The sequence below is a fragment of the Carica papaya genome, chromosome 8 (genome assembly GCF_054855325.1).
Source record: "Carica papaya isolate Zhongbai chromosome 8, ASM5485532v1, whole genome shotgun sequence".
Classification (NCBI taxonomy): Eukaryota; Viridiplantae; Streptophyta; class Magnoliopsida; order Brassicales; family Caricaceae; genus Carica; species Carica papaya.
The window spans coordinates 6,981,306-7,006,570 of NC_142316.1; the positions used below are offsets into that span (position 1 = coordinate 6,981,306).

Below are 25,265 nucleotides of genomic sequence, written 5' to 3' on the forward strand. Positions count from 1 at the left end.
TTTGCTGCACTCTCTCTCCTCAACTTTCTCTCTCTAAGTTTGTTCATTCACAGAGCCTCCTTTGAAGCTTATTCTCTTTCAATCAACAAGTGGTATCAGAGCTGTTATCTTAAGGGACCTGTAAATTAATATATCCTCAAAAATCCAATGACATCCACTGGAACAACACCCCCCTCCACACTTCAATGGAGAAAACTACCATGTATGGGCAATCAAAATGAGAGCTCATCTGAAAGCCTTAAGTCTGTGGGATGTTATACTGGATGACAGTAATCCTCTTCCACCAGGGGACACTACCACTATAAACTAAATTAGAAGGCACGAGGAAGATAAAGCCAAGAAACCAAAGGCAATTGCTTGCCTTTTCTCAGCCGTTTCGGATAGGGTATTTTCAAGGATTATGAACTTCGAATCACCAAAGGCTGCTTGGGAAAAACTTAAGGAAGAGTTCGATGGGAGAGTCAGAAACAGGAAGGTAAAAATCCTGAGACTGAAGAGTGAGTTTGCATTACTCAGAATGCAAGAAAATGAATCAGTGAAGGACTATGCATCCAAATTCTTATCAGCTTGCCCCCCAAATTCGAGTCTAAAATTTCAGCCTTGGGGAGCCTGCAGACATTGAGAATATCTCCTCGGCTGAGCTGATAAACAAGCTTCAATCCAGTGAGCAACAGGTAAATATGCATGTTCGACAACATACTGAGGGAGCCTTAATTTCAACTCAGAACAAAGGCAGCTCTTCAACACAGAATCAAGGAAGAAGGAGTGAATGGAATCAAACTGGAAACCAAAATCCCAGTAAACAAAAGAAATATTCTGAGTGCAGTATCTGTTCTTTGACAAATCATTCTGAAAATGAGTGCTGGTACAAGGGAAAGAAAACCGTTCGGTGCAATTTTTGCAAAAGGCTTGGTCACAAGGAAAGATTCTGTAAACAGAAACAGAAGCAGGAAGGATCACGACCAAAGCAGGAACAACTGCAAGCCAATATCACCAAGGTGTCCTGTGAGCCAAGTGACACAATTCTCGTTGCACTAAGTAGGCTGCCAGTGGAGGATGATACTCTCTGGGTGGTAGACAGTGGATGCACCTCCCACATGTGCAAGGATGATGGCTTATTCGTATCACTTGACAGAATAATCACAGGCCAGGTCCGACTTGGAAATGGTATGCTGGAAACCATCAAGGGCAAAGGCAACACAGCCATTGAAACCAAGGAAGGTAGGAAACTTATCACTGATATAAATTTTGTTCCTACCATCTCACAGAATCTTCTCAGTGTGAATCAGATTACTAATTGAGGCTACTCGGTTGGATTCAAGGATAACTACTACAGGATATATGATCCTAAGGATCGTTTGATTGCTTCTATCCAAAAGAAGAATCAAGTCTACTCTTTGAAACTCAGAGAAGTAGTTGAGAAGGCCAGTGTTGCCTCTGTAACTGAAGGTGAGATTTGGCACAGGCGCCTTGGGCATTTTCATGCGGTTGGGCTACAACAACTGCAGAAGGGAGGTCTAACCAATGACTTCCTAAATATTACAGTTACTGAGACAGTATGTGGTGCATGTCAGATGGGAAAATTGGCAAGGAATTATTTTCCTTCGCAAGCAGATTGGAGAGCAAAAGATAAGCTGGCACTTATTCATTCGGACATTTGTGGTCCAATGACAGAAAACTCCATGAGTGGTTGTAGGTATTTTGGCTTGTTCATAGATGATTTTTCCAGGATGATTTGGGTTTGTTTCCTGCAGAATAAATCTCAAATTTTTGGTGAATTCAAGAAGTTCAAGGCTATTGTAGAGAAGAAAAGTGGCAGTGTACTGAAGTGCCTAAAGACAGATCATGGGCTTGAATTCAATTCCAGCCAATTCAATGATTTCTGTTATGAGAATGGAATCAAAAGGCAGCTCACGGCACCATACTCTCCTCAACAAAATGGTGTCTCGGAGAGGAAGAACAGAACCATTGTGGAAATGGCAAGAAGCATGCTTGCTGACAAACACCTGCCTAAAGCCTTGTGGGCTGAGGCAGTGAACGCTGCTGTGTTCCTGCTCAATATGCTGCCTACAAAGGCTGTAAACCAGATGACACCGGCGGAGGCCTGGAGTGGCATTAAACCATCAACTAAGTATCTAAAGGTGTTTGGATTCGTGTGCTATTACCATATCTCGGATGACAGGAGATCCAAGCTAGAAATGAAGGCTGAGTTGGGAGTATTTTTGGGATACAGTACTGAAGCAAAAGCATATAAAGTTCTAAACCTAAAAACCAACAAGCTTATGATTCGAAGAAATGTAACGGTGGATGAAAATAGCTACTGGAATTGGGAGAAGCTGAAAGTCGAAAGAGACTGTGTCACAGTTCAAGAAGGAAAGAAATCAATGACGGTATCAAACCCAACTCAGAGTGATGAACAAGATGAAGAAGATGAAGAAGGTGAAGCAAAAGGGAAAATAAAATTGAAAAGTCTAGCTGACATCTATGAAAGGTGCAGCTTTGCCTCAAAAGAACCTTCCTCTGTTGAGGAAGCACTTCAGCAGCAAGAGTGAAGACTTGCCATGGAAGAGGAAATAAGGATGATTGACAAAAACAATACTTGGTCTCTGGTAAAATTAAGTACAAATAAAAAACTAATTGGAGTAAAGTGGGTGTTCAAAGTGAAACTCAATCCGGACGCGACAACAAACAAGCACAAGGTACGGCTTGTGGCAAAGGGATACTCCCAGCTTCCAGGAATCAACTACACAGAAACCTTTGCTCTTGTGGCCAAATATGAAACAATTATACTCATTCTGGCCATGGCAGCTCAGTTTGGTTGGAGTGTGATGCACTTGGATGTGAAATCGGCCTTCTTGAATGGTAAACTGAATGAAGAAATTTATGTTGAGCAGCCACCGGGGTTTATTCAACTTGGAAAGGAGAGTCACATCTATCTTCATCATAAGGCCCTATACGGCCTCAAACAGGCTCCACGAGCCTGGTATGATAAGTTAAATACATACTTACTTCACTGTGGGTTTGAGAGAAGCATGACAGAAAACACACTGTATGTGAATAAAGATGAAGACCGACTTATCACTGCAGTATATGTTGATGATATATTAGTGATACGCAGCAACAAAAGGAAAATGGAAAAAGAATTTGAGATGTCTGATCTTGGGGAAGCTACCTACTTCCTGGGAATGGAGATTCAACAAAGCAACTTGGGTATTTTTCTTTCACAAGGCAAGTATGCCAAAGAAATTCTAAATAAATTCAACATGAATCACTGTAAATCAGTATCTACACCACTGGTGTCCAACCTAAAATTGTCAAAGGACGAAAAAGGTAGCAAAGTTGAAGAAGGGAACTACAAAAGTCTGATTGGGAGCCTTCTGTATCTCACAGCTATCAGACCAGATATTTTGTTTGCAGTGAGTTTACTTTCAAGGTACATGGCTTCATCGAGGGAATCACACTTACAAGCTGCCAAACATGTGCTGAGGTACTTGAAAGGAATCTGAAATTTTGGTGCTCAATTCAAAGCAAGAGCTGAGGGTGGATTAGTTGGCTACAGTGACGGTGACTGGGCATAAAGTGTAGAAGATGCACGTAGCACAACTGGGTACTTGTTCAAACTAGGCTCCGGTGTTTTTTCATGGACATCTAACAAACAGGATACTCTCGCTCAGTCTACAGCTGAGGCTGAGTATGTAGCCGCAGCTACAGCAACTAACCAAGCAATTTGGTTGAGGAAGGTGTTCAACGATCTTAAGCTGGACAAACAAACACCTACAGTGTTGTATGTAGACAACAAGTCTGCAATTGCCATTGCGAAAAATCCAGTAATGCACGAGAGAACTAAACACATCAACGTTAAGTATCATGTTATACGTGAGGCTGAAAGGAATCAAGAAATAAAGCTGATACATTGCTCCACTGATGATCAGCTTGCGGACATTCTAACCAAGCCTCTGTCTAAAGCTAAATTTGAGGATTTGCGGGAAAAGGTGGGGATTGGTAAAAAAAGTCATTAAGGGGGAGTGTTAAAATTAATGATTTTTTCTGTTAATGTCAAATTCAAAAAATGAAAATCCACCGTGAGGATGTTTCACGGAAGGATACGTAAAATCCCATGCGATGTGTATGCATGATTTTCGGACGATCTAATTTGATCGATTGGTTGATGTAATCAATTTAAATTTGTATTGCTATATATATATGACGAAATAAAGAAGAAGATAACTCATTCTCTCCAGAAAAAGCACGCCTCTTCATAACAGCAAAACAGAGTCAGTTGCATAAGCTTGCTCTGTTTTGCTGCCCTCTCTCTCCTCAACTTTCTCTCTCTAAGTTTGTTCATTCACAGAGCCTCCTTTGAAGCTTATTCTCTTTCAATCAACAGTATGTATGAGGGAGAAGCAGGGCAAGGAATAGAGAGGGAGAGAAACAGAGGGTGCTGGAAGGCAACATGTTTGTGTATGCTGAACATGGGACTACAAATTCCAGCCATTAGAATTACCTGTGGCAAGCATAGGATCTGCCAAAAACACTCGTGAACCTTCAGAAAATTTATCCGGCAACCTAGAAAGAAGGTAGTAGGATGTTTGAAAGCAGAAAACAGAGCAGACAGTTAATATTATATATGAACAATGAGACTGAAGAAAATAAGAAATGAAGAATCAAGAAAGTAAGCTCTGATTTCTCATTTTTAAGCTAATAGATAACAGAGATACTTGATTTAGGAAGATCTAAACTAAAAATAACTGGTTTTGTAACGGGGAATTCTTACTTATTCAAATATACAGTTGGCAAAAGAGTCACCTCATCTCTGCCTATTCCTTAATATATGGGAAGAAAAAAAAGGACGCAAAGATTAGATATTAATGTGGCTTACCCAGATGCAAAATATAATTCAATCCATATGCATGACCATTTCCCAAATGCTTACCCAGATGGTATGTTTTGGTTGCAGGCAATACTGATGATGCATTCTCCACAAGGGCAAGGCCAGCTCTCAAGATGGGAACAACCTGAGACACTAAAATGGTGAAGTACTAATTTTGACCCAGCATAAAATCTCTGCTCAGGAAAATTAGCCCTATATGACCATTAAAAAAGCTCGACGAGTGCAATGCATAATAAATTATAGATGCTGAGTGGCAACAATGATAGAGAAAGACAAAAAAAAAAAAAAAGAACTAAAAAGAATTGCCGCTAGAAAACTAACCGCCACAGGTTCCCTTGGATCAATAAATTCAACTGATACAATGCCCGTTGATGACTGAATCTCCTCTGTCACAGTTGGCTGCCAGCAGTAGCTCAAGGAGATGTGAGGGAGGGATGAGAAAGAAAGTTGTAAATGAAAAGCTCACACAGCATAACAAAACAAATTGTGTGCATTTTCCCACTAATATCTGCATGATTCTTTATCAGAGACCTAAAAATTTCCAGTTTCTCTATATATCACATATTAGAGGAGGGGAGAGAGAGAGTTGAGAGAGGAAGCAGTTAAGGCAAAACAACTACAACTTGAATTTATTTTCCAAGGTGAAAATTGATTAAGCATCAATGACAATGAAAAACCTCAAACAAAGCTTAAATATCCGACATTTAAGATGTTGTGCGACCCATGACTCATGTTTCTTCACTAAAAGAATTCAAATTCTAAAACGCATTAATCATCTGTTTTTCTACACTATTTTTCTATTAAGGATTCTATTTTGATTCTAGGGGTTCTAGTAAACTTTTAATAATCGATTACGAGAAACGACTTCCAATGAATATATGTAATAACCCCGAAAAACTTTAACTAACTCAAGATTGTAAATCAAGCAAGTAATTCAATTAAAAAAATATTTAAGATAAATTGTGTATTTTAATTTGAGGAATATTAGAAAATTTGTATATGGTGATAATCAAGATACAATTTTTCAATAATTGAGGTAGTTTAGATAATTGTACATTGAATAAATTTCAGTTGTTCAAAAAAAAATTTACAATCGAAAAAATTAGTAAAAATAGTAAATTTTACAAAAGAAAAAAAATTATTGTCCAAAAGAATAAGAGAAAAAAATTTAGTGGAAAGAAAAATAGGAAATTTTGAAAAGCTAGTGTTTTTCCCCAAAGTGGGAGAAAAATCCCCCAAATGGGAGAAAAGTTTTCTCACTTGGGGCCGTCCATGCAGAAGAAGCAATTGGAGACGCTGCAGATGGTTGGCCACGTAACATCCACGAACGGCCAGGATCCGCTGCATGTAATCCAAGAGCCGATATTCCTCCATAAACTCCATATATAAGTCTCCATTTAGGATGCTTATTGGGGATATAAGTGTTAGACTCACAATCCAATTATTCGTATAATATATTAAATATATTATTATTTGATAATTTATTTTAATATATGACAATATTATTTTTATTAATCATATTTATTATATTATTGTTTAATTTATGTGATAAAATTATTGATTAAATTTATAAGTTTTACATCAAGATGAAGATCTAGATAATGAAAGTAAAATATTTTATAATTTAATTTAAAATGTTATTAAGCATTGGATCATTAAAATAAGACATTAATGATCTAGTAAGACTAATATATATGTGATAATTTCTACAAGATAAAGATTAGTTGACCTCATTAATTAAATCACATATATAGATGATGCATATGGAGATATGATCATTAAACTGACCCAATTGAGAATTTATAATGGTTAATATTACCTTAAACTGTTAATAAAGTATTCTCTCATTTTGATGAGACATAAGAATTTTGTTAGACTTGAAATCATCATAATAATTTACAAGTCATTTATTATACTTTAATTCTAAATACCTATATTCATAGAACTAAAGTTAGAAGGATATTGGGTGTAATTAAATATTTATAGCATTAATTGTTGATTAAGACGGAATCTGTTAACTTTGATAATAAGTTTAAATTCTATATTGTCATTTATTATAATAACTAAATTAATACATTGATTAGGGCAGTTGAATGAAAGAATAATAGAATTTTTTATGTCATTCATTAGTCAATTATAATTGACATGAAACATAGTTGATTACCTATTAGAATTTACCAATTAAATCATATCTTAGAGTTAATTCAGAGCAATAATGACGGAATGAAATATTACATATTTATTTAGTAAATTCTTAAGAGTAAATATACATTTCATGTTATCCGGTTTTTAAGGAGTGTTTTTAGACGCCAACCTTAATTAGTAAATTGATTTGACTAATTTACTATCGATTTAGTATTGAATTTATGAGGTCGCATAATAACGAATGTTTTGATTTTTACTAAATAAATTAATTATTTTAATATTTAAGAATTAAATTAAAAAATTTAATTTAATCAAATAAATAAAATGTTTGATATAAATAAAATATTATTATATTCTTTACTAGCACCGAAAATATAATTAATATTAAAGACAGATTAAATTTTTTTATTTTTAAAATAAAAATTAATATTTATATTTTTAAGTTATCATATTATTAGTATCATGATATAATATGTGTGATTATTATAATAATTAATATTATTATAAAATTTAATTTAAAATTAAATTAATTTATAAAATTATTTTATTAAATAATAATAGTTAAAAAGGAAAAATATATATATGTATATTGTGTATTAAAAAGAAAAAAAAGTAGATAGAGTCCTAATAGATTTGGATGTATACAGGAAAAGTCCAAAAGGAACTTCAACACCTATGCCACATATTTATATATATACATCGAGATATATATATATATATATGAGTGGGGATTGAAAAGGGTTGAGAGGTAAGCTGAAAAAAATTAGCTGCACAATAAAATATTTATATTTTTAAATAATTTTAATTTAATAATTCGGTATCATATATATTTTAAATTTAATCTTTAAATATAAATAAATTAGATTAAATTATTTTACGACTTCTGCTGCATTTTATGAAAATATTACGATCTTTCAGCTTGAGAAGAAAAAATGTACAAAATTGAATTTGAAGAGAGAGAGAAATCAGAGAGAGTCAGGTGAGCAGAAAAACAAAAAAAGAGTGCAGAGATAGAGAGAGCTTGAACTAGAGGGAGAGCAAAATTAAGAGAAAAGAAGAGAAGCTCGGGAAGAGTGAAGAAAATTTTAGAGGAAAGAAGGGAGGAAAACTAGAAGGAAAGGAGCGAGAAAAAGGCTCAAACCCGAGAGCCTTCTACACAGGTTGCACGAAGCAGACCTATCGCACGGGTCCTTTCTTGAGGTAACCCGTTCACATTTTCTTCACCATTTTTAGTGAAATTTTCCAAAATATTAAACAAACTCTTGTGATGATTTAGGAAGAAGAAGCAACCAAAAAATTGCTCTTAAGAGGGATAAAACCTCAATTTTACAGAATCTGATCAGAACCCCAACACCTGTAGGTAAGCATGTCCCAACCGTGATAATTTTGAGATATTTTAGTTAAGAGTTTTCTGATGGTTTTTTGGAGACGAATGCATGATATGTTAGGTTGGGTAATACAATAAATTTAGGAGAAAAGAATCGACAAAATGATGGAAAATTTGGGTAGGATTTTTGGCCAAAACAGAAGTTAGAGCTGACGGGTTGAGACCCATTTTCTGTTCAGGTTTAGGAGTCGATTTTTGGGGAAGGAAATCGAGGAATTTTGATCCCTCATTAGGAGTGATTTGAGATACGATTAAGGTGGGAAAATTTGTGGTAATTTAACATACCTGTTTTTCCTATTTCTGTTTTTGCTTTATCATTCTCTGCATTTGAAACTGGCAGAAAATTCATGTTTTTAGTTCCTCACTATTCTTTGCATATGAAACCACCAAGAAAGCAATTCAAAATTTCTAGGGATAAAATTTTAATTGTTGTTTATGGTTTTGGTTGCATGCTTGCATCTGATTAAAGGTGATTAAATTTCAGAATAATTATATGGGATTTGGGATATGCTGGTAACAAGCTTGGTTAAAAAATTAATTAATGGAGCAAAAGAAAAATAGATGGCACAAAGTCGTGCAGAGAAATCTGTTTTGAGGGAAAATTGAACTAAAATTTTTCTGGTTTTCAAAGAGAACATGTGAATTACCAAAAATTTGGGAGCCTTTAATCTTAATTTCAATAATTTTTACATGAAAAATCCAAATCTGCAAAAGGTAAAATTTGAGACAGAAAAAGATAAAGAATTAATTTAATTTAAGTAAAGAAGTTTTCTTGATGTTTAAAATTTCCGGAAAAGAGGGAAAAGAAAATATAAAGAAACTTTTGGGTATTGAATATAAAAAAAATTGAGATTTTGGGTTCAAGAAAATTTATGATTTAATGGATTAATAGGAAGGTTATATATATATATATGTGGAGATTTATTTTCAATAAGAAAATTTTAAAGTAATTTGGAAACAGCAAAAATAATTTTTTTGAAATAATTATCCACAAGAAAATGACCGAAATAAATTCAAACTTCTTAAGAATATTGATCTTAATTTTTATATATTGTCCAAAAAATTTAAAAAGAAATTAACTCGGCTTTCCGAAAAACTAAGAAAATGTGTATTTGAAGAATTTTCATAAATTAAATACCAAATAATTTTTATGATACTTTTAATCAGAGAAATTTTAAGGACCTTTATATTTGCTGTAATGACGTTTTACGATAAATTTTTTTTATAAATTTGGTGCCTTATTGAATAGCTGGAAAATTTAATTGGGCCTAACTGCTAATTTCAGAATAAACAAAGAATTAAGGTTAGAAATTAAATCAGGAAATTATTGGGAAGGAATTCTTTAAAATATTTGAGAAATTCAAATTAGTACAATTTCAAAATCCTACATTATGAAATTCAGGAAATTGTGTGTGGGGCTGAAATTTGGCTATGTGTGATTTGGTAAATCCTACATTATGAATAGATGAATGTATGTCCTTTCATTTATGCCCTGACAATTTCTATCCGAGAAAATACCTATTTATAATTGTAATCTGGAAATCTTTTAACCCATCTTGATAATGGTTTGAAAGCAGCATGGTACAATAAAATTTCATTATGAGATGAAAATTATGTGCGATATGAAAATTAATGTGAGCAGAAAAGAATTTACATTCGGAGATATAACATGAATAAAAACAATAGGTAATTCTGAAAAGAAAAAAAAAAATCCAAAAATAATTGGCTGAGTATTTGTGGAAAATTTCACGTGGTTGGGCAATTAATTTTACATGTTTAAACTCATCTTGAAATTAATTCTGTTTTGTTTTGAGAACCCTCAGAAAATTTTTAAATGGGTATATGAATTTAGGAATTTATCACAGTAAAAGTTGCAAACCTTTTACATTTGATTTAGTAAATGTCTTAATTTATATTTTTCTGCTGTTATGTTATCTGTGTTTTTCTTACTCTAATTTATAATTTCGTTTCCAGTTCAGGATCAAACTCAAAGATCAATAAAGAAGGGTAATACAAAAAATCAATCTGATTTTTGAGATTGTAGAGCCTCTAGTTTTCTGTATAACTTATTTTATTACAAGGATGATTAAAAATATTTTATAAGCTTCTGTCCTAATTTTTGAAGAAAGAAAGGGCGGGAAAAGAGTTCATGACAGAGAAAGGATAGAGAAGAAAAATTAAGAACAATATAACGTTTCCTAACACTACATGTTGTAATATACTCACCAACCAATCCCTTGAAGCTTCATACATAAGTAGTCTCCCCAACTCAGCCATTGCATTTCCTAGAAAAAAGATTGTTCAGAAAATGTTAACCATGGAAACAATTTTTCACCATTTTCAGAAAATTTCAGAGAAAAAGCGACATCTCTTATCGAGGCTGTAGCAATTTTTGAAGTATTTCTCAGTTTCCACACTTCAAATTACTAACTGTTTAGATCAAAATTGAACTGTACTCACTGAAAACGGGAGACGGAATCTGCTCATTCCTCAACACGGAAATCCAGTGCTTGATTAACGGATGCGGTGGCACAAACACCTGATAATCCGGTAACAAAATGGAATTTAGGTTTGGCTTTGAAGTAAAAAGAACCGGAAAGAGAATTAAAAAAACGATAGGAAAAAAAAAGACAGAATTTAAAATGAACTGACAAGAACTCTGTCTTCAGAAACCGATCTGTACTCGGTAGCCATGTGAGACCTCACAGTGACGACGTTGCGCCGCCGACTACTGGAACACGCGATCTATAGTAGAATACGAAGACTGATCTTCAATTAGAATAAAACGGACTTAATCAACAAAAGAAAAGTATATATTTAACAAAGGCAGAGACGTTTCTGCGTATCATATTTCTGTATGTATGTACACTGTACACACACACACACACATATATATATAGAGAGAGAGAGAGAGAGGTGTGTGCTCGTACCTTCGCGTGAGAAAGAGACGATGAAATAAGGTTATTAGAGATTCTGGTTTGAAAAGTAGGCGCAAAATACGGCGAACGGTAAGGGCACCGGAGCGGAAAATTAATGCGGCACGCCATGGATCCGACGGAATCGAACTGGAGACAGGAATGACAGTGCGTAGCGTCAATGGTGCTTTTGTGATATATAATATAATATAATATAATTACTAAAATTGTTGTTTATATAATTTTTCCTAAGATCATGAAATTATTTCATAAAGTTCCAGTAAAAATAATTTTTAATTTTACTTAGATGAGAAAGTTAGAATTTTAAAAAAGTAGCACACAACAAAATTATGCAAAGAAGTTATATATGCTGATTTTTTTTTTTTTCTAATTTCATATAATTTTCAATATACTATATCCGTTTCTATTTTCATGAGGTGTATTTTTAATTATTTTTAGTTATTTAATCATTAATCTTCAAAAATAAAGATACACTAAAGTAAATTTGACGAAGTAACAGTTTTTTATTTGCTTTTAATAATAAAATTACTAAATTTTATATTAAAGTAAGTTAAAATAAATTATGACACACTCAGCCATAACTTTTCACTATTTTGTTTTTTTTTATTTTTTTTAAAGTTAAAAATTTCTTAGATGATACTCTCTCAATAGAATTGTAGATAGTTAATATTATTATTCCAATCAAACGTTATCAATAAGGTACCATTTATACTTTAAATAATGAAATCATAAAATTAAATAAAAACTAAAGTTAATCAAAAATAATTCCCCTACAACATAATAATTATATTTGTAAATTTAATTAAAAACAGTTAAAAAAATTTCAGAAGATTTATTTTTTTGATATTATTATTCGAACCAAACTTTAATCAATCAGATACCATTTATATTTTAAATAGTAGAATCATAAAATTAGATAAAAATTAAAGTTAATTAAAAATAATTCCCCAGTAACATAATAGTTATATCTATAAATTTAACTAAAAACAGTTAAAAAAATTTTAGAAAATTTATCTTCTTGATATTATTATTCGAACCAAACTTTAATCGATGAGATGTCATCTATATTTAAAATAGTAGAATCAAAATTAAAATTAATCAAAAATAATTCTCGTATAAACATAATAATTATATTTGTAAATTTAATTAAAAGCAGTTAAAAAACTTTTAGAAGATTTATCTTCTTGATATTATTATTCGAACCAACCTTTAATCAATGAGATACTATTTATATTTTAAAAAGTGAAATTATAAAGTTAGATAAAAACTAAAATTAATTGAAAATAATTCCCGTACAACATAATAATTATATTTGTAAATTTAACTAAAAACAGTTAATAAATTGTCAAAAGATTTATTTTCTTGATATTGTTATTCAAACCGAACTTTAATAAGTAAGATGTCATTTATATTTTAAATAGTAGAATCATAAAGTTAGATAAAAACTAAAGTTAATCAAAAATAATTCTCCTACTACATAATAGTTATATTTATAAATTTAATTAAAAACATGTGAAAAACTTTCAGAAGATTTATCTTTTTGATATTATTATTCGAATCAAACTTTAACTAATGAGGTGTCATTTAAATTTTAAATGGTAGAATCATAAAGTTTCTACACCATGATTCTTGAATGCATCGGTTCGCTTAAGATACTACTACTGTCTAGTTTGTTTTTGTCAATAAAGGTTCTTCTTTAATTTGCATACTTGGTCATGTTGAGAATCATGGTTTTATTCAGGCACATGCTAATTCTTTATTGTTTTTGAGACATGTTGATTATGTGATTTTATCCAGCAATAGTATGTCTGAAATCAAGTTTGAAAAAGTCTATTTATGTAACAGCCCCGGAAATTTAAATGAAATATATGTATTAAAAATTTCAAATGCGGAAGCGTAATAAAAATTTTGATTATCATCCCTTATACAATAACCAAAACGTACTCAAAACATGAAGGAACAATTAACTAAAAGAGATACTCGAAATAAGAACTATAGATATAACTATGAAATCTTTAGGCGTCCCCTTCGCTGTCTTTCTGCGGAACGGGCTTGAAAACAACGTCTTCCTTATCTGAAATGATTAAATAAGGAATGAGTTATACCATCCCAGTAAGGACATCACACCATCTCACTACCACGGAAGTAAAGATGGGTAGAAAACAAAAATGATCAATGGAGCATAATTTATAACAAACTCGTTTATTAACATAAAAACCCTTACTGTCCACTTACCTCGGTGAGACATGAAAACAACATATGAAAGCAATAACATTATCATCATCATGAAATCATATAGACTTTATAACATAACACTTATCATGCATTTGCATTTCAATCATTAAATAACATATTTTCCTCTTTTACCAGCCTACTAGTATCCAAGGGGATCCATAGGGGGTCCCCGCTGCCCGTGAACCATTAGCATTACAATCTGATTCCAGGGTCGTCCCCATACCCCGTTCGATATGGGCACTAAAACCATGAACCTCAATACCCTGTCCGGTATGAGGGTGAAACGGGTCGTCCCCATACCTCGTCCGGTATGGGCGCCAAAACACATAAGGTCTCCATACCCCGTCCGGTATGAGAGACCACGTTCCCAGTAGGGTTCCCTACGGACCCGGTCCGTCCACCATCTCCCAAGATATCTAGTCAGGTTGTCCACATTATCCATCTTGCCTTTTTCCTTAATCTCAATCATATACAACATGTAAGCCAGTAATTGACACCAAATAAGATAACACAGTATCGGGTTCACCATAATACAAACCATAATAAAAGAAACCATAATTCATGCATACGAGACCATAAAATAAATACATCAAACATCATGCTGCAGTAATAGCCTGTCATTCCCAGAAAGCTACAGATTTCTTTAACTGATGTCAATTTCTCCTAACCGAGCACCGCTTCAACCTTTTCAAGATTCACTGATACTCCATCCTTTGATATGATGTGCCATAGGAAGGCGATTTGCTCAAGCCAGAATCCACACTTACTCAACTTTGCATACAGTTTCTTTCTTCTAAGAACCTACAAAACCTGGGCTAGATGGTGAACATATTCCTCTCTGCTTTTTGAGTAGATCAGGATGTCATCGATGAACACGATAATAAATTGATATAAGAATTGTCTGAAGACCCTGTTCATCATATCCATGAAGATAGCTGGGGCGTTGGTTAGCCCAAATGGCATGACCAGGAACTCATAGTGTCTGTACCTAGTTTGAAAAGTCGTCTTAGAGATATCTTCTGTCCTTATTTTCACATGATGGTAACCTGATCGCAGGTCTATTTTGGAGAAGATTTGCGCCCCCTGCAACTGATCGAAGAGGTCATCAATCCTGGGAAGGGGATACTTGTTCTTGATTGTGACCATATTCAATCTTCTGTAATCAATACATAGTCTCAACGTTCCATCTCCCTTCCTGTCAAAAGTGACTTCAGCACCCCAAATGGACACACTATGTCTGATAAAACCATTGTCTTGCAATTCAGTGATCTATTTCCTCAGCTCCTCCATCTCAACGCGGCTCATGCAGTAATGAGCAACCGAAATAGGCTGGGTGCCTGGCTGTAGATCTATGGTGAACTCAATTTTTCTGTCTACTGGCAGTTCGGGTAGTTCATCCGAAAATATATCTGGAAAGTCTCGGACTACCGAAATCTTTTGAATACAATTCTCTTTCTTGAGTTTGCCCTGTACCATGTCCGAGTCGACTTCGGCATCCTGTTGAGTGAGGTTGTAAGCTCTACCCTAGATAGGAGGTTTGCCCTGATTCTGGTTCCTTGGGCACTCTCTCGCATAATGTTGGGCACTACCACATATGCGACATGTGTTGTTGAGGTGGTAGCAGGGTCGGTCCCCGTGATCCCTGCTGCAATGCTAACAGATCTTACCACGTCCTACCACTGGAGCTTGGATCACCGGCCTGAGCCTCTTGTTCTGTTGGACAGACACAGTAGGTGTTGGTCTGCGGAGTGGAGCTGAGGGTTTGAGGTTTCTTGCTACCTGAGGGAGGGTGTGGAAGCTCCTCTCCACCAGCTGTGCCTTGGTTAGAACGGCCGAATAGGTCTTGAGCTCCAGCACGAACAAATGTTACCTGATCTCTGGGCGGAGGCCCCATTGAAATCTCCTAGCCTTCTTGCCCTCATCCAACAGCGTCTCGAGAGAGTATCGGCCCAATTCCAAGAACTCACGAGCATATTCTGGCACAGTCATGTTCCCTTGGACCAGGTGGATGAACTCCATCTCCTTCAGATGTCGGAGATGCTTTGGACGGTACTCTGCATGAAAGGCTGCTAAGAATTGTTCCCAAGTAACTAGAACAGACAAGGTGGTCTGTTTGAGTTCCCACCAACGGTCTGCTTCTCCCACTAGTATATAGGTAGCAAGGGTGACCTTCTACTCAGAAGTTACCCCTAAGGTCTTGAAGGCCTTCTCTGTCTCTGCCACTAGTACCAGCATTTTTAAAAGAGGATCCCCCTGCAAAAGTGGATGGGTTTAGTCTCTTGTACCTCTTTATGTAGCCCGAGTCAATCGTGGGAGGAACTGGGTCCCATAAAAAAGGGACTGGGCCAAGCTGAGGGTAGACTGAAAGGCCTTGTGGTGGTACTTGTTGATACAGTGGGGGCACCGGATTGTACTGTGGCGGTGCCGGGCGGTACTATGGCTGGGGTACTGGGTCATACTGCGGTGGTGTCGGGTGGTACTGTGGAGGAGCAGGATCGTACGGGGGTGGCTCGGGATCCTCCCGCTGCAGTGGTGGCTCAACCTGCGATAGCGGGGGAGGGTCAGGTAGCTCCCTCCTCTCCTCTTGATCCTGCTGGACCGCAATGAGTCTCTCTAACATCTCAAATCTCCTGTCCACGTCTTCCCTAAGCGAACCATCCCGGGCTGCTCGATTTAGTGGGGGTCTTCCTCTTCTCATCTCTCTGTACCTGATTTCACAAGGAAGAGTTGAGTGATAATTTATTGTTGGTGTTTCTCTAAGTATTATTGTGCAAGGGACGGCTCCGCGGCTCATATACTAACTGTAACGTCCCCGAAAATTTAAAAGGAAATACATATAATAATTTAAGTGTGGAAGCGAAATAAAGGTTAAGGTTAACATCCCTTACACGATGACTTAAAAGTACTAAACAAACATCACGGAATAAATTCTCTTAAAGAAATACGAGAAATAAAAAAAATAAAGAAAATTATAAAACATCTAGCATCTACTTGCAGCTTTCTCGCAGATCGGGCTCGGGAATCAGGTCCTCCTGATCTGAAATAGTTAAATAAGGAGCGAGCTACACTATCCTAGTAAGAACATCACACTATATTGCCGACACAAAAGTAAAAGTTGATAGAAAACCAAAAAATAACCAATGGAGCACTAAATTTAAACCAATACATTCATTGAAAGTAAAACCATTTACCCTTTTACTTACCATTGGAGAATCTGTGAAAACAATCTATAAAGACAATAACCTCATACAGATCGTAACTTCATGCACAATCAGTAACATAGAACATATCATAAATTCATATTCATTGACAATAACTAATCATCACTGTTTCTCATTTCACCAGCCTACTAGTATCCATGGAGATCTATAGGGGTGTCCCCGCTACACGTGAAGCCTTTTCCTTAATTTCAGGGCCGTCCCCATACCCCGTCCGATATGAGCGCTAAGATATTAAACCTCAATACCCCGTCCGGTATGAGGGTTAAGCAGGCTGTCTCCAAATGACCAAGTCTCCATACCCCATCCGGTATGAGACAACGTTTACGGTAGGGTTCCCTATGAACCCGATCCGTCTACCATCTCCCAGGATATGTAGTGAGCCTGTTACTTTATCTGTTTATTAGATCACATCTATTTCCCGTTTATCCTTAATCTCCGTTACCAAATTAAACACAATCACATAAACAATGAACATACATCTAGTAGTACAATCATATCTTAAATCCTAAAATCACACAGTGGTCAAGTAATACATTAATACATGCATTTAAAACTCTAAAACCAGATACCATCATGCTTTTAAACTATAAAATAAATCAACAGAGAACAATGTTCGATTTCGGGCTCCATTAGCAATCCGTAATTAATTATGCATATTTATCTAACTTGTACAAAAGACCATATTATTATTTATTCAAACTTCACATCTATGATAGGAAATTAGGTGAGGGGTCCTTACCTAATTTGACGCTGAAAACTAAATGGTTACTGGCCCCTACGGGCGATTCCTATGTTCCCTGAATTTTCCTTCGGGAACTGGAACTCGCTTAAAGTACCTACAAATGTCCCAAATAAACCCAAAAATCAATCTCAGGGCCCATTCGACCAATTTCGAAAATCCAGTACGGCGGCTCTGCCATGCTCCGACGACAGTGAGCCGCCTCGGGTTGGCTGTTTTCGGCCGTTTTTGACCAAATTCAGCCAAACTTACATCGGTTTCTGTAAAAAAACACACTTAGGGCCCTCACTGTGGTAAAAAAATGTAGAAAACTAAAACTCACTGACGGTGGGAGCCGGCTGCTGCCACCCGCCGCCGTACCAGAGCAATTTTTTATCGCTAAACGAGGTGAAAATTTCTCTTCTTGCACGAAATTCAATTTTAAACCCACCCATGGCCAAATTGGAGTGAAAGAATCGACCAATTGGCCGAAAAACGCTGCCGCCGCGGAGTGTTTCAAAAAACACCTCCGATGAGGCCATTGTTGATTCCCTTTTGATGTAATTTTTTCACCATTGTGATCACCGTTTCCTTCTCTATAAGTTGACCAAAGCAAAACACCCAACCACAACGTAAGCCGGAGGCAGGGGCTCTAGCGACTAAGGTTAGGGTTTGGGTGCGGATGGGGTCATTTATACCCATCCGCTTTTGATCTGGGCCGTCCATCGCTTTTAATCTAGACCATCCGATCGCAATTATATAGAGAATGAATCTGTACCATTCATCGCGATTCAATCTGAACCATTCATGTGCGATCCAATCTGAGTCAGCTGTGCGCGATGCAATCTAGGTCGTCCGTGTGCATTTTGAATCTGGGTTGTCCGTGCGCGCGGGAATGGATCTCAGCCATTCGATCGCGCGCACGTAGATCACCCACATGGTTCCCCCCGCGTGGCTTCCCACGTCAGCACCTCTGCCAAATTTTCACCCATTTTTTCCAAAATTATTTTCAATTAAACCCTTAAATAATTTTTCACCCTTATCATTATTATTATTATTATTATTATTATTATTATTATCATCATTAAATCAAATTAAAGTAAAATAAATTCAATTCAATTCAATTAATAAATAATTATATTTATAAAAAAATAAATGTTGGGTGTTACACGCATGGCCTCCAGTGTCAGCGTCTCTGTCACGCAACATTTTCTAGTTTTTCATGGCCGCTAACATGGTCGTTCCATGTGGCCCTATTTTTTTTTTTGTGATTTCACCCCCTATTTTTAATTTTTTTTTCAAAAATACCCCTCTTATTCACAATTTTACCTATTTTTTCCAGAATTATTTTTAATTTCGTCTCTATTTCATTTTTTCAATAATTTAAATAAAATAAAATTATTTATTTTTTATATTTTATAAATAAAAAAATTATCACGGGCCAAATTTTCAGACTCGAGTGTTACAACTCTCTCCCCTTAAGAAGAAATTTGGTTCCTCAAATTTGTTGCCCTCTTGCTAGTCAAACAGTTGGGGGGTACTGATCTCTGAAGTCTAATTCTAGCTCCCAAGTGGCCTCTTCCTTTGCGTGATTCTACCATAAGATCTTGACAAATGGAATTTCTCTATTGTGAAGTACTATGTTTTTCCAGTCCACAATATCTACCAAGACCTCCTCATAAGATAGATCCTCCTATAGTGAAAGTGGCTCGTGAGACAAGATATACGAGGGATTCAGATTGTATTTGCGTAGCATAGACATATGAAACACGTTATGGACTATGGATAATTATGGAGGTAGTGTTAGTCTATAAACGGACGTACTAATCATGTATAAGACTTCAAATGGTCCAATGAACCGAGAATTTAATTTCCTCCTCTTACCAAATCTGTTGATCCCCTTGAAATAGGTGACATTAAGAAACACTCGATCGCCTTTTTCAAATTTCAAATCTCTCCTCCAGATGTCAGCATAATTCTTCTGCCTACTCTGAGCTATTTGGATGTTCATCCTGATTTTAACTATCTTAGCTCTATGGTCTCCTCTACAAGATCTAGGGCAAACAATTTTCTATCATCTACCTCTTCCCAACAGATTGGTGACCTATAGGGTCGGCCATACAATGCCTCATACAAGACCATGTCAATACTTGTTTGGTAGCTATTATTATAGGCGAACTCTATCAAGAGCAGGTGATCATCCCAATGGCATCCGAAGTCTAGAACTCAAGCTCGAAGCATATCCTCCAGTGTGCGAATTGTCCGTTTTGATTTTCCATTAGTTTGAGGGTAGGATGTGGTGCTAATTGACAGTTTCGTTCTCACTGTTGCTGAAAAGTAGACCAAAATCGAGAGGTGAACCTGGGGTCTCTATCGGATACCACTGCTACTGGAACTCCATGTAGCCTGTCTATCCCCTGGATATAAATTTGTGCTAACTTGTTTAAGGGGTCGGTCATCTTGATAGCCAATAAGTTAAAGGACTTGGTGAGTCGGTCAATAATTATCCATATAGCATCATATTCTGAGCGTGCCTTTGGCAACCCTATTACAAAATCGATGGTAATATGTTCCCATTTCCACTCTAGGATCGACAATGGCTGAAGTAGCCCACTTGAACGTTGATGCTCTGTCTTAACCTGTTAACGTATAAGACCCTTGGAGAAGAAATCAGTAATTTCTTTTTTCATCCTGCTCCACAAAAAACTGGGTTGCATACTTTGGAAAATCTTAGTACTTTTGGGATGCATTGTGAATTTTGAGCTATGAGCCTCTGTCATGATGTTCCTTTTTAGTTCACTGTCATCTAGGACACACACTTTATCTTGGAACTTGAGCAATCCATTAGCAGAGACTTGAAATTCTAGATTAACTCCCTATTCTATATCCTTCATGAGAGCTACTAAAGTGGAATCGATCAATTGAGCTTCCTTTATTCTCCAAATCAGTTCAGGTTGAACAGTTAGATGGGCTAGGCATATAACCCTCTTCAAGTCTTGAAGTCGTATCTTTGTGCAGCCCATATTACCATACATTCAGAAACTATTAAGTGAACCAACATACCTACACTTTTTCTGCTAAGCGCATCGGCTACCACATTACCTTTACTAGGGTGATACAAAATCTTACAATCATAGTCCTTGAGGAGCTCTATCTAACGCCTTTGACACATGTTGAGATCCTTTTGAGTGAATATATATTTTAAGCTCTTATGGTCTGTATAAATCTTAAAAGTCTCCCCATACAAATAGTGACATTAGATCTTTAGGGCGTGGATAATAACAGCAAGTTCCAAGTCGTGGGTGGGGTAATATTTTTCATGACTCTTCAACTGCCTAGATCCATAGACTATAACCTTCCTATGTTGTATCATAATACAACCCAACCCTAAGTATGAGGCATCATTATACACTGTGTATCCACCTGTCCCACTCGGTAGAGCTAATGCAACTGTAGTAGTCAACCGTTTCTTGAGTTCTGAAAAGCTCTTTTCGCAATTCTCGTTCCACTTAAACTTGACATTCTTCTTTGTAAGTCAGGTCAATGGAGCCATTAGACTAGAAAATCATTCCACAAACCTGCGGTAATATTCCGTCATCCCTAGAAAGTTACGTATCTCCTTAATTGAAGTCAATTTTTCCCAACCGAGTATTGTCTCAACTTTCTTAAGATTCACTAACACCCCATCCTTTGATATTATGTGCCCCAGAAAGGTAATCTGCTTAGTCAAAATCCACACTTGCTCAATTTTACATGCAGCTTCTTTTCCCTAAGAACTTGTAAAAACTAAGTCAGGTAATGAGCATGTTTCTCTCTTCTCTTTGAATAGACCATGATATCATCAATGAATATGATGACGAACTGAGAATTGCTTAAAAACCCTCTTCATCAAGTCCATAAAATGGCTGGCGCATTGGTTAGCCCAAATGGCATGACCAGGAATTCATAATGTCTGTACCTAGTTCTAAAGACTATCTTACTAATGCCTTTTACCCTAATCTTTACCTAATGGTAACCCCAACGCAAATATATCTTGGAGAAAACCTGAGCACCATGTAACTGATTGAAAATATCATCAATCCAGGGAATGGGGTATTTATTTTTTATTATGACTCTGTTCAGTCCCCTGTAATCAATACACAACCTCAGGGACCCATCTCCCTTCCTTGCAAAGGTGACTCCAGCACCCCAATGAGATATATTATATCGGATGAAACCATCATCCTGCAATTCTTCGATTTGTTTCCTCAACTCTTTCATCTCTACCCGACTCATGCAGTAAGAGGGAACTAAGATGGGTTGGGTGACAGGCAGAAGATCTATAGTAAATTCAACTTTTCTATCCACCAGCATTCCAGGTAGTTCATCAGTAAAACATCCAAAAATTCTCGAACTACAGGGATCTCTTGAATACAAATTTTTTTTTTAGCTTTGCCTAATATAAAAAAGAAAGCTGAGTTAACATGTCATATAATGATGCAATTGCTATGAGGAAAAAATATTTAACACTTTTATTAATTTCTGAATGACTCTTTATTAGGAAGATTGAATACAAGTTTCTTATGGAAACAGTTTACGGTGGCATAATAAGCCGCTAACTAGTTTATTCCCAGAATTACATCAAAATTCATCGTGTCTATTTCTCCTAGATCTACACTCAATTCCCTATCAGCTATCTTTACGATACAGACTTTGTATATGACCTCCTCTAGTAGTGTGTAATGCCCAAGAGTAGACACAAACAGCACAGAATCAAGATTTTCAACACATTTAATTTTTTTGTAAACACATGTGATAAAAAAAATGTGAAGCACCAGTATCAATTAAAATATGTGCAAAGTAGTTACAAATAGTATACGTACCTTGTATCACGTATGGGTTAACTTTAGCATCTTGTTGGGTGAAGGTGTAAGCTCTGCCCTGGATGGGAGGTCTGGCCTGATTCTGATTTCGTAGGCACTCTCTCGCTTAATGTTAGAAATTTTCATATATGCGGCAGGTATTATTGAGGCAATAGCAGGGTCGATCTCAATGATCTTTTCCATAGTACTGGCAAGTCCTACCGCGTCTTACTGCTGGGGCCTGAGAAGGGGCTTGAGTCACAGGCCTAGATCTCTTGTTCTGCTGAATCGATGTAGTAGGTGCTGGTCTGTGGTGTGGTACCGGGGGTTTAGAATTGCCTACTACTTGAGGAAAGACACAAAGGTTCCTCTCTACTAGTTGTGTCTTGGCTAAAACTGCTGAGTAGGTACTGAGCTCAAATACATACAACTATTGCCTTATCTCAAGACGGAGGCCCCACTCAAACTTCATTGTCTTTTTACCTTCATCCATCATACTCTCGAAAAAATATCGGCTCAACTCTAAGAACCTTCGGCATACTCTGGCACTGTCATACCGCCCTAGACCAGGTGTACAAACTCTATTTCCTTCAAATATCAAAGATGCTCTGGAAGGTACTCTACATTGAAGGTTACCAGGAATTGTTCCCAAGTAACTGAAATTGGCAAGGTGACCTACTTCAACTACCACCAGCAACTTGCCTCAACCACGAGCATGTAGGTGGCAAGTACAACCTTCTGTTTGGGAACCACTCTAAGATTTGAGAAGGTCTTCTTTGTCTCTGCTAACCAATACTCAGCATCTTCGAAAAAAAAATGCCCCTACAAAGGTACATGAGTTTAGTCTCTTGTACCTCTCAATATAGACTGGATCCATCATGGGTGGAACTGAGTCCCATTGAAGAGGGACTAGATTATGTTGGGGATGAGCCGAACGACCCTGTGGCAGCTCATGGTTGTATGGTGGGGGCACCGAATTGTACTGTGGTGGTGTCAGATGATATGGTGGAGAAGCAGGGTTGTATTAGGATGGCACCAGATATTCTTGTTGCAAGGGTGGCTCCAATTGTGGCAGGAGTAAAGGGTCAGACAACTCCCTCCTTTTTTTTAAGCTTGCTGGGCAAAGATAAGTCTCTCCAACATCTCAAATAGTCGATCGACATCCTCTCAAAGCGACCCACCCTGGGCTGTTCGGTTTAGTATGGGTCTTCCTCTACTTATATCCTTGTACTTACATTTTACGAGAGAGGATTAAGTGTCAGGTTGTATTCTAGTGTTTTTAAATCTCTATGTAAAGAATAGTTCCGAGAAACATGACTCTAATACCAACTGTGAAGGCCTATAACTTAAAGGAAATGAATTCATACTTTAAATGCAGAAGCAAACAATAATGTTAGGATTTACATTCCTTACACAGTAATTATGGATGTCCAACAGAATTATGGGAATGTCCCTTTTACAGTGATTCGTGAAAAGAAACTAAATAAATAATTAAAACTAACAAATAAATGTCCCAGAGGGTTAACCTCCATTAGCACTCAACGGGGTCTAGGAGAAAACCTACTCACAACCATCCAGCTGATCAGAATCTAGATCTTAGTTTTCTTGATTTGAAATGGTTAATAGGAGGGTGAACTACACTAATTTAGTAAGAATATCACACTAATCACTAATACAGAAAACAAAGATTGGTAAAAAAATATAAAATAACTAATTGAGCCCTTAATTTAAGTAAATTTATTTAGCATAAAGAAGATCATTTATTTCATACTTACCGTTATAAATTTTTTAAAATCAGCCGATAAAGACAATTACGTAGATAAAATTATGATTTCATTTACATGTGAACAAAAATTGCAATTTCCCTTTTTACCTGCTTACTGAAACCCCTTAGGGGTCCATATGGATATTCTTTTTTTCGTGAACCCAATATCCAGATTTGTTAATTAAATCAGCCGCTCCCATACTCCGTCCAGTAATGGGCGCTAAACACACCATCGCCTCGATACCCCGTCCGATATGATGGTGAACTAGATTTCTTAAACCCTTTCGGTATGAGACTTCTCAGCCCCGTTTGATTGAGGCAATGCCCATAGTAGGGTTCTCCATGTACCGGGTCCGTCCACCCTTTCCTAGGGTACTCAGTAATCCTTTCTTACATAGGTTCAAAGCATAAATTGATTACTAGTTACATAATAATAACTTATATTTATATATATTAATAGTAGGTCATGCAAATAGGCAATACATAAATCAAGAAACATAACTGAAATATTTATTGCAAAATGAACCAACAAATGAGGGGTATGCAGTGAGGCAAACCAAATAACAGAGAGAGCAATTAAGTCTATCACTTTAATTCACACAATATAATAGTAAGCATTTTAAGTAGTATAGGTAAAATAAACAGTAAATCATGGCAAATATAAATTGACCGGTTCCGGTTCTATTAGTAACTTATAATTATTTTTAAGATTTTTTAATTTTCACAAAATACAGTATTATCGATTATTAAACTTCAATTTACGTAACAGAGAATAGGGTGAGAGATTCTTATCATGTATCGATGTTCGAAACACTGTACTATCTACTGTACCTCCTAGAGGTCCCTGGGTTTTCTGAATTTTTTATGTGAAAATTAAAACACCTGTCAAATATCCAAAAATACTCTGAAAGGCTAGAATAGGCGTTTTAAAATATTTTTGGCAAATTTTAGAGTTCTGGCACGGCGTTGTCGTCGTACTTTGGCGTCGGCTCTGCCACCCACGGTGGTGGTTTGCCTCGGCCTGGCCAATTTTAGCTGATTTTACGCGTAAACCTACGAAAAACAGGTTAGGAAGCCTCAGTTGGCCGAAAAAGACAAAAACTGAAACCTACTGGCAGGGGGGTCT

General features: G+C 36.2%; 1 protein-coding gene and 1 long non-coding RNA gene across 20 annotated transcripts in view; one reads left to right on the forward strand and one right to left on the reverse strand.

Moving 5' to 3' along the window:
• Nucleotides 1–11,565, reverse strand: part of LOC110814257 (uracil phosphoribosyltransferase-like) — a 31,864-nt gene extending 20,299 nt beyond the window's left edge. For 6 of the 18 annotated variants that reach the window (XR_015813838.1, XR_015813837.1, XR_015813840.1 and 3 more), the window contains exons 1-8: nt 11,354–11,562; nt 11,076–11,168; nt 10,884–10,962; nt 10,650–10,708; nt 5,213–5,290; nt 4,934–5,015; nt 4,775–4,823; nt 4,505–4,566 (exon numbers count right to left, since the gene is read on the reverse strand). Coding sequence is in view for 13 of the 18 variants with exons in the window: in XM_022041666.2 (XP_021897358.1) it covers nt 4,505–4,566; nt 4,775–4,823; nt 4,934–5,015; nt 5,213–5,290; nt 10,650–10,708; nt 10,884–10,962; nt 11,076–11,168; nt 11,354–11,470 (619 nt within the window). In the remaining 5 variants the exon portion in view is untranslated. Of the gene's footprint in view, nt 1–4,504; nt 4,567–4,774; nt 4,824–4,933; nt 5,016–5,212; nt 5,291–10,649; nt 10,709–10,883; nt 10,963–11,075; nt 11,188–11,353 lie in introns of all 18 variants that reach the window. The other 12 variants (XM_088209033.1, XM_088209031.1, XM_088209032.1 and 9 more) reach the window with 9 other exon arrangements.
• LOC148240420 (uncharacterized) lies at nt 7,773–10,555 on the forward strand. 2 transcript variants are annotated; one of them, XR_015813842.1, is made up of 3 exons: nt 7,790–8,236; nt 8,313–8,679; nt 10,398–10,555. It is a non-coding gene; the product is annotated as an uncharacterized LOC148240420 (long non-coding RNA). The 2 variants fall into 2 exon arrangements; XR_015813841.1 differs by lacking the exon at nt 10,398–10,555 and having other exon boundaries at nt 7,773–8,236; nt 8,313–8,843.
• Nucleotides 11,566–25,265: the final 13,700 nt, after the last annotated feature.